Raw genomic sequence first — 10711 nt, 5'->3', positions numbered from 1 at the left:
CCGCGATGTTCATCTCGCCTTATTCTGGGTCCGAATAAAACATCAGCACAGACTATCCTGTCTCTTTGAATTTAAATCTATATTTATTCACTCCAGCTCTTGAAAACCTCTATGCGAACACACTTGCCCGAAAAAAGTGCGGGGGACGAATTTACGTGATATCAAAAGTGGTGGGGACACGTAATCTACGCCCCTGCTAGTGGGCTACCTAAGTAGACATCATTTTTGGGCATCATCATAGCTCAGCCACTTCGGTCACTGACCAAATCTGAATCAGCATTTTTGGGGGATAAATAGAATGTTATGATGCCCAACAAATGCTGCTTAGCTGGAAGCTGAATGGGCTTTAAAACAGCCACTGACTGCAGGGACTCTGAACTGTATGAACATGACAAGATCCAGAGCAAAGAAAAACTCCATGAGAGACTCTAGGTGACGAATTATTCATCACAGCAGCCAGTCAAGCATGTCTTCTCAGTGGGTTTTAACTCAAGATGGACTGTCATCCTGTCCTCAAAAGCCCAGTGAAAGGCATTTCAGAAGTAGAAACATGTTACTTTGCATCTTGCAGTTGCTTTATGGTTCAGTTGGTCAACACAAGGGAGTCCTTGCTGTGATAAATTCACTTTCTTGTGCATGAACTCAAGGCAAGCTGTATATTTTGATCTGCACCCACTTATGTATATACGCTGAACTGAAGTAAATGCTTTCACAGATAATATTCCTCAAACAGACCCCAAAGTAAAAGCCTTAATAATAAAATACAATTATAAGCACAGACAAATGGGATTGTTCCAATGCTGCAATTACTGCCTCGGGCAGGCAGAGAAAATGAAATGCTGATTTGAAATGAGCATGCTGATTGTCTTGCATCTTAAATGGATAAAATGGATAAGGTGTACCAAAAAAGTAATGCTCTCTCAATGTCCTCTGGCCAGATTATAACCTTGCAAAATGTGAGAATGAATTAGTGTCACATTCCTCCGTGAGTCTGTGTAGTCAACAAATTTCCTCTGAGAACACACTCATTTTACTAAACTGTTAACCAACTGAGACTGTCCATGAGGGAGCTCATCTGTTATTTGATCCACTTATTATTTGCAGTAAAGTGTGAAACCAAGATTGAAGTAATGTAATTCATGGAATTGGCTGAAATTAATTTCAGAATGTTTGCAGTCATCATTCTCTGTCTAGGGTTGCCAGCTTGTTACAACCAAAAATGGGACAGGAAATGGAAAACTGGCAGTATGGATATGTTGTTAAAAAGTGCTGTATGTAATTTTTTTTACTACTAAATCACAAAAATACCTTAATATGTTTGCAGATATTTAGGAAGCATAGTTCACATACTTGCTTCTCTGAAAAACAATTCTACAGCCAGTTATTCTACTTTGAAATGTGTGTTCCGTGTCGGAATGTCTGTTTTTGTTTTGGCCTGTGTGATTTCGCCCACTGCCACTTTACCCAATAGCATTTCAACACACTGGTTTGCCAGTTGTTGAAAAACACAGCATATTGCAGCCATGAAAGCCAGCAAACGAGCTGGGCCAGTGATTGCAGATTCTACCCGACCTAAAAGGCCCCGGCATCCATCTAAAAAGCTCTGTGACCAGAGGAATATTAAAACATTGATAAATCAACTCATCAACTTACAGTGTAAGGCTCATCATCAATCTGGCAACCCGTGTGAGCATCGAGTCCGAGGAGGAGGGGTGGGAGAAACGGCTCTCTCTAATATTTTTTATTTGGACTGCAGAACCCATTTCAACCTCTAGCTGTCAATATTACATACTGCATCTTTTCATGTGGTGCAGACGGTGAAATTTGCCGAAACGTGCTGAAAATTTGAAATAATTTATTGTTGAGACAAATTTCACAGCTAGCATTTTTTTTTCCAGAATTTCACAAAAATACAGCTTGATTGGGAAGAACACACAAAAAAATTCATTTTGAAATTTAAATAAAATTTTCACTGTCTTCACTGACACCTAAAAACACTATTTCTGAGGCAAAATTTTAGTTTGAGGATCAGAGGATCAGTTGTAACTTGAATAAAAACTGATATTTTGGGAATTTCATATGAAATCTTAAAAAATATATAATAATATATATAATAATAATATTTCAATACAAAATTTTATTACAAGACATATTTAAAGGGGATAAGTTAAAAAATGGAAATCTGTTTTAGTAAAAAATCAACTGAGACATACAAGTGCCCACAGCTGAAAAAGACAAAAAGCAATGTTCTGCCAAATTAGGCTTGTCGTTATTCACACCGATCCTGCAAAATAGCACAGATTTGAGAGTTGACTATTTATGTGTCCTTATAAAAAGTTTAAGCAATCCTTTATTCTTCTTCACCAATAACTGCAATTATTGTGAATGTCTTTTGTAATTTTCTGTCATATCATTTCAATTCATGGAGGGTTTAATAATAGCAACCATGTTTCTCAGCTCTCCTATCTACTGAGCTGAGATCTCAATTTGCAGGCATTGAAGGTGAGCTCCTGCCAGTTTCATACATCAGTGAACGAGAAGAACCACTGACGTCAGGACAGATATTGCTCTAGCTTGCCTGCCTGGACTGAAACGGCAGACTAATGCCAGAGTGATATTCAGTAATATATTTTAAAATCAATCCTGTTGAAATTAGAGATGCACCGATTGCAATTTTCTTGGCCGATTCCGATCCCTGGCCGATCGATCGGTGCATCTCTAGTTGAAATTTTACTCAGTAGCTTTACTGCAGATGTTTAGCTTGTGTAGTGGAGCTCAGAGGCCCCATAGCGACCCCTAGAAGATGCAGTTCGAAGTTCCCATGAAAGGGAACTCTTTTGTTACCTTTCCTCTTTAGAATTACCAAAGGAAACCCAAAATAATTTCTATGCATTATTTTTTCTATTTAAATTGGATCAAATATAAAAAGCATAAAGTGAAATGACACAATTAAAGGCATAAATATAATCCAAGATGCAAAGTGATGTACAAAACTGTACACACTGGCTTAATTTATTTACAAAATACTGTAATGTACTGTAACGTATGGAAACCAGTTTCCTTTTTTATCTCATAATTCTGAATTTTTCCTCACAATTCAGAGAAAAAAAAATTAGAATTCTAAGAAGAAATGTCAGAACTGTGAGATAAAAAAATCCTAATACTCTTTTTTTATTTATTTTTATTTTTTTATTCTGTGGTGGAAATAAACCAACGAAAAGATCTGTGATATGTAAACTTGGAATTGTAAGATAAAAGTCAGAATTGCGAGAAAAAAGTCACAATTATCCTTTTTATTTTTTACCTTTTTTATTTTTTTAAATTCTGTGGTGGAAACAAAGAAACAGAAAAAAAGAACTGCGATACGTAAACTCTGAATTCTAAGATAAAAGTCAGAATTGCAAGATAAAAAGTCGCAAAGACTTTTTTAAAATGTTTTTATTTTTTATTCTGTGATGGAAAAATAAAAGAAAAAGAATTGTGATATGCAAACTCGGAATTCTAAGAAAAAAAGTCAGAATTGCGAGAAAAAACAACCCTAAGATTTTGTGAGAGTACATATCTTGCAATTCTGTGTATATTTTATTCTGTGGTGGAAATAAACCAACGAAAAGATCTGTGATATGTAAACTTGGAATTGTAAGATAAAAGTCAGAATTGCGAGAAAAAAGTCACAATTATCCTTTTTATTATTTACCTTTTTTATTTTTTTAAATTCTGTGGTGGAAACAAAGAAACAGAAAAAAAGAACTGCGATACGTAAACTCTGAATTCTAAGATAAAAGTCAGAATTGCAAGATAAAAAGTCGCAAAGACTTTAAAATGTTTTTATTTTTTATTCTGTGATGGAAAAATAAAAAAAAAAGAATTGTGATATGCAAACTCGGAATTCTAAGAAAAAAGTCAGAATTGCGAGAAAAAACAACCCTAAGATTTTGCGAGAGTACATATCTTGCAATTCTGTGTATATATCTTGCAATTCTGACTTTTTCTCTTTTGATTTTTTATTCTGTGTTCAAAACAGGCTTCCATAGTAATGCTTTGAAATATCGAGCTGAGTTTACAGAGAAAGATTTCAGTATATTTTTAAGAATCACAATGATTCCATAGGGATGTGTGGAAAAGCAAAAGCATCCTTTGGGGCGCTTGGAGTATTTTTTTCCATCTTCATTGTGAAACAAATCACCCACACATTAAACATTTCAGGGGGATCCATTCATCAAATCAAGTTTGTTTAAAAGAATTTGCACAAAGCAAAAGCCTGACAAAATAGGCCAGTCTGCAAACCCCATTTGTGCTGCACATCCAAATGTATTAAATAATGGATGAAGCCCAGAGGGGGGGAAAAGCTCAGGGGAATCCATTTACACGTCGTGAAGAGGGCTGTAGCTCTAAGTGTTTATTTTCTGGAGTCAGCGGGTGCGGAGGACGTGGTGGCATCTCGTATAGGGGTTATAAAGCTGGCACACTTCTGCCAGGGTAAACTACGATGATTTCTCTCTTGCCTTTCTTCAGAGGTAAATACTTCACAGTTTGCTGTCTGGGTTTCATGCACTCCTAGTCCAAGTGTCAGATGTGGAGCTTTTGGATTGCTGCAGACCTGGAATTCAGACTCTGTGCAAACTCGTGTGGAGAGCAGATGCGGCGAGAGGACTTGGATGGATTGCGGAGCGCTGTCTTTGTTAGGGTTAAAGCCAGCCTGCTTCATCTAAGTTAAGAGTGGTTGCAGAGGCAAAGCGATGTGCAACGGAGCTGCATGGCATTGTAAAACAACACGCAGGGATCAGGTACAAGCAGCTGGAGGTGCCGGATTTATCAGCCAGTTGGCAAGCAGCTCCCTAAATCTAACTACAACACCCCGTGGCATGGATTTACAGATCACCCTGAAATAATGACTTTTCTTGGAATCAGCTGAGATCATGTCGGCGCGTTGCTCTGCATGAATTAAAATGCTGATGCACGATGCACGGAAAATAAAATCAACTTTCGACTGTTTGCACAAAGAGGTCACGATGTCAAGAGAAAGGCAGCTTTATGGAGCCCTGGCTGCAGTAAAAGTACTTGTAATAAAAACAACAAGTGTAATTATTAAGGTCTACTGGTATTATGCAGAACAAATATTATCCTTACTGTATCAATACCCCACTCGTGTCAAACACTCATTGACTGCTGCCTCCATAAGTCATCTCGCATACTTCTGTCTCCTAACCATGCAAATTAAAGTAAGATTTACATTTGCATTGGTTAAGGCAAGACAAATTGATCTGATCTAAAGCATACGGAATGTTTTAACATTCCTGAACGCACTTATAAACTGTAGATTTCTTCAATTGAGTCCAGAGATGACTGACAGAGATAAATCAGCGTCAGGGTCGGCCACATTTACGCAAGCCAGGAGAGCATGCGGAAGCTTAAGTGCTTCATTCCTGGGTTTGTTTTCTGTCCACCGGCAGGCGAGAGCTGACAGCAGCAAGCTTGTTTTTTTCGCAATATGGGTTGCAAAATTTATGACTACTTTTTAAAACATTATTTTACCGTTTTTCTGAGTGTCCTGAGAAAAGCACTGAGAAATCCTAGACCTTGCATGATTTGTTGTAAAATAAATTATTACTCTAATTTATTATTTAAAAATGTATAAATTAGAATAATTAGTAATAAAGTGATACATCATTTTATTTATATCTAAATTCTGAAAAAATGTAAATAATAATAATAAAGTAACTGGTTTTACTCAAATAAAAATATTTAGCATCACCGAGTCAACAGAAATATATTAATTTTTACCAACAACAAAACTATTTTTTATGGGTTAAAGAGGTAGTTTCCCCTAAAAGATTAGATAATTTACTCACTGTAACGTAGTTTGTAGATCGGGAAGAAGGAGGCGGGAACCGGCGAACATTCAAAGAAACTTTAATAATAAAATAAACACAAAATAGCGCGACAGCCCCTCGCGGACGACTGTCGCGCACAAACGAAACCAAAACACAAAATAAACTCCAGGCCTGGTCCTCTCTCGTCTTTCACTGTCGTCCCTCCTCCTTTTTATCCTTCCGGAACTCCTCCATGAGACTCGAGACCGGTGAGTGGCGCAGGTGTCGCGCATTAGCAATTACTCCACCGGCCTCGCTCCGTTCCCACGGCTCTCGGCCCCGCCCCTCTCGTCACACTCACCCTCAAGTTGTTCCAAACCTGTATTATTATTTTTTTCTCCCGATGAACACAAAAGAAGATATTTTGAGGCATGGTAGCCATTGACTTTCATAATATTTTCTCGAAAATATCTTCTTTTGTGTTCAACAGGAGACAAAAAACTCATACAGGTTTGGAACAACTTGAGGGTGAGTAAATGATGACAGAATTTTCATTTTTGGGTGAACTATCCAATTGAATAAAGTAAAAAAAAAAAAAAAAAAAGCTTTTTAATGTAACAATTTTACCACTTTTTAGAGTGGATTAGAATAATTTTAAAATATTCGGACAAACAGAAAGTGAAGTGAGACAAAACACAACCCTATGTTTACACTGAGAAAATTGTGCCGCCACCTCATTAAAACCTCCCAAGTCTTCCTAATACTGCAGTAATTTAAACACTGAGACCATTAACACTGCTCTATCACACTGTGATTGACAGCAGTGAACTGGATCTTCAAGTTCTTTCTCTAGCCTAGACCAACCAATGATCTTTCCACTACAAGCTGTTCAACACGAGGCACAGAGAATGAAATCACCTCGATCACTTCGTTGACCCAAACTCATTAATCCTACAGTTTATTTATTCAAAATCGAAGCATGTTCAACATTGAAAATGGAAAACTTTATTTAATGGATTTACACCTTGTGCCCAGAAAGAGATTAAACAAAAGAGAAAATTGATTTGGAAGCTTCGGGAAATGTAAAGCGAGCCGCATGTTCACATCAGCCGAGCTTCACCTTTATTTTAAGGCTCTACGTGGGGCCCTAATGCAATGTAAAAGAGAGCTTATCGATCTTCTGGCCAGAGCTCCATACTAAGCCATCTATCAAAACACATTCGTTCCATTCTTGGGACGCCAATATTGACCGCTGCACTCGCTATTGCATAAACGCAAATTAACCTAGGAGCTCTCTGGATAAGTGATGAACTCCTCCCACTGCTAACGGTCGGAATATCAGCACAGAGGACTAGTTCTAGGACACACTACCCGAAGCATCCCACAAGATGATCATTTAACATAAACTGAGAGTTTTAACTGAACATATTACACAGACAAGCTGCATGTATCCTTCCTGGTGCTGAAAAAGCCCCCAGTTCATGATACTCCCATCCAGGGGGTTTGATGCTTTTTTTTAATAGGCTACTCTTTTGTTTACCTGCAGCGCGGAGGTGCAATAAAAAGCCAATAAAGTGCTGCTTCGTCGTTGACAAACGCTATAAGACATTTGCAAGTTTTGTTTCCTATTGGATTGTAGGTAAACATCCACCTCATCCAGGCTCTTTTTGTTTTCTGTCTTATGAAATATCCTGTACAAATGAGTGAACTGTCCAAATGAATGAAAATTAATCGCAAACAATTTCAGACCTTTCGCAAATCCGTTTGACCAACTGCATCAAAAGTGCGATTCATTTGCGAATCTTTATCTGGGCCTTATGCAGTTCGGATTGCTTATCTATGGAAGCCCATTTCCACCACTGAATGAAAAAATAAAAAAAAGGTAATTGCGACTTTTTATCTCACAATTCAGACTTTTTCTCGCAAATTGCGAGTTTAAATTTTTTTTCTCAAACTCAAAGTTTATATCTTGCAATTCTGACATTATAACATGCAATTGCGAGTTTATATGTCAAAATTAATAAATATATTATTATTATTATTATTAATAGTGAGGAAAAAAGAATTGTGAGATAAAAAGTCGCAACTACCTTTTTTATTTTTTGTTCAGTGGCGAAAACAGGCTTTGATACTTAGCAATTGCAAGAAATAAGACAAAAAATGCATAATAGATTAAAATAGCCACAACTTTTAATAAACCCTCAGTTCTTTGAGAGCTCCTGAAGTCTTATGCATTTAGTATTGCGTGTTAGCTGAACACTAATAGGAAGAGAAACAATGCTGCTGGATTTCCTCATTTGAATGCTATCTGGATGACCGTGAGTTTATGGAGGTCAAAGTCTTTATTCTTAAGAATGGTCTTGTAAGTCATCCGAGTCGTATTAATATCAACAAATCTTTTTCTGGAAGTCTCATTTAATCATGGCATGACCGACTTTGTAAACATGTAGTTGGGAGTATATTCTCAGATATCAACAGCCAAAGTCTGTGTTTGTTTTATGGGGAACGGCGCTGAAACTCGCACCTGATTGTCATCTCATTGATTGGAACATCTAACTGAAATTACCCTCTTTACAGAGCTGATTATTCTACAGGTTCACATACTACTTCCGGCTTTTATGAACAAAAACATGCTCTGTGACTTGCTCACAAATTAAGTTACATTCATAACAGATTAGAGTTCATTCAGAAGGGCTCGACACTTTCTACAGTAGCACCACTCTGTGAGGTTTACAATCGTTCATATATCAAAAACACAGACAACTCTAAAGTGTTCATTACTCTCTTCTCTCTCTTTCTGCGTCACTGGAGAACTTCATAATTACAAATCATGGAGAAGGATTACGGCATGGTGATGGTGAAAGAGCGTTTTCCAAATGTGACAATCATGAAATTACCTTGCCATTAAATTTACAGAACTGTCAGCATCCAGTCAGCACAGCTGATTATTTAAATGTTGATTGTAAGCCACTAAATCCACATTAAAATGCTGAACAGAGAAGTGAAAAAATAAAAGATATTGCTATGCAACCTCAACTAAAAACAATAACAACAGAATGATACTATGAGGCTCAAGTGCCTGATGTATCATTACAGCCTCTTAATATTTAAATATCATAAAGAATCAATATTTAATGGAAGCTTTGATTAATCCACATTTTATGCACCTGAGAATCACACTATCTGGGTCGGTCAAGGTGCTTCTTGCACCTTTGGGCAAGGTACACAGGTCCACTCTGTCTGTAGATTACATAACGTTATGTCAAATATGAAGTTATGTCTGTTACATGACATTTGTATTTATGAATAATACATGATCTGGGAAGCACTAACAAAGACTGTGTTATTTCGAAGCCACTTGTTGAAAAACACAATTTCTTGTTAAAAATGAACATAAATATGCGTTTTGCGTGTGTGTTTTGATTAAGAACTGTGAAAGTTGTTTCTGATTAGAATGTTAATGAAGTAGTTCTTAAATACTAGTGTTTCATATCATAAGTAGGCTACAGAAACCGTCAAATGTGAGAAAGTAACGTCTCCTAACGTGGTATGATTCCTTGACAGTTATTATGCATATTTCTTATACACCCCAAGCATTCGTTTCATAAAAGACTAAAAGGCTGTCTAACAAATGAGCGCATAATTTAATATATAGCTCCCATATAAGGACACTTTTCTCTTTTAAGCACTGTGTGATTCATAGCAGTCCAAACATTTCGGTCTATTCATCTCTACCACAGAAATCACACAGACTAATGAATAGTTTTCAGCATTTCAGGGCAATTATAAAGCGCGTTGATGATGAATGAATCACTCACCATTTCTGTGAGGAGCGCGCAGGTCAAAACCATGGCACGACTCTGAATCCTCCCGTGGAAATTCACATCCTCGCATGAAAGAGTGGCGCTTTAGGAAGAAACGGACAACTTCTAGGCTTCACCGGGTTTACTGAACGTCCGCTGTCGGCGGTGAGCACAGTTGTGGGAGTTTGACGTGTGAACGCAATGTCCGCGCAAACTAGTTCCGTGGCTCAGCGGTCAGTCCAGGAGAGCCGAGCGTGAGCGCCCTTCAGTTTGCACAGTGAAACGCAAACTGAAGTCTCAAGTCCCTCCTCTTTCACACCACTTCCACCTCCAATGTGTCTATTGCCCTTTTCAAGAAACGCGTGTCCAGTGTCGCTGTTATGCGTGTCTACAACACGCAAATCAAGAAGCACGCGCGTTTGCGTTTCAACTAGGCGTGCAGTGTGCACGCAATAGCCTACTCAACACATAATCAGGGTAGTATTTTAACAATCACAACGCATTACAAACTTTCCCCCCTGTAATGCATACGATACATATAGCCTATTTGTGTATTCAATTAAAGTAAATAATTATTAATAATCATTTAGACGTTTGTGTGAAACTAACCTCAAGCTGCTCCAGAGGATCTGCGACTATAATAAGTAACTCTTTAAAGATAAAAACATCTGCTATATGACAGCTTGCTATTTACTCATTTAAATAGCATGCTGCAATAAATAGGAATGTTAAACTAAATACAAACATATTTATATTTACATAGATAACGAAAGGAACATAGATTTTCCTATTTATGATCCTCCATACAATAGAGATAGGCTATCAATATGATAAAACTTTATTAAAACAGACTTTTAATGTAAAAATAGCACACTAAAAGTTAAAATTATTTCATTTAATCAAAATAGTATCAAATATTCTGAAATGCCCGTTTATATCACCAAATCAAGATAAAATATCAAATACAAATCGGATGTCCATTTGACTTGGCAATTTTAGTGTGTCTCACTGCTTTTACATTGTCTTAAGGTGATTGTTACGGTCTGCGACCTTTTGTGTTGTGTGTGTATATGTTATTTCTTTTAGTCTCTTCTC

General features: G+C 37.2%; 1 protein-coding gene across 1 annotated transcript in view; it reads right to left on the bottom strand.

The window, feature by feature from the left end:
• Positions 1–10005, bottom strand: part of LOC107741092 (5-hydroxytryptamine receptor 4-like) — a 125225-nt gene extending 115220 nt beyond the window's left edge. Inside the window, exon 1 of the mRNA XM_016553685.1 lies at positions 9632–10005. Within this exon, the coding sequence (XP_016409171.1) occupies positions 9632–9707 (76 nt within the window). The 5' untranslated portion in view covers positions 9708–10005. The remainder of the gene's footprint in view (positions 1–9631) is intronic.
• Between the last annotated feature and the right edge of the window lie 706 nt (positions 10006–10711).

This window comes from Sinocyclocheilus rhinocerous, unplaced genomic scaffold (assembly GCF_001515625.1).
Source record: "Sinocyclocheilus rhinocerous isolate Xijiao unplaced genomic scaffold, SAMN03320098_v1.1 scaffold44, whole genome shotgun sequence".
NCBI lineage: Eukaryota > Metazoa > Chordata > Actinopteri > Cypriniformes > Cyprinidae > Sinocyclocheilus > Sinocyclocheilus rhinocerous.
This window is presented reverse-complemented; position numbering and strand designations above follow the sequence as displayed.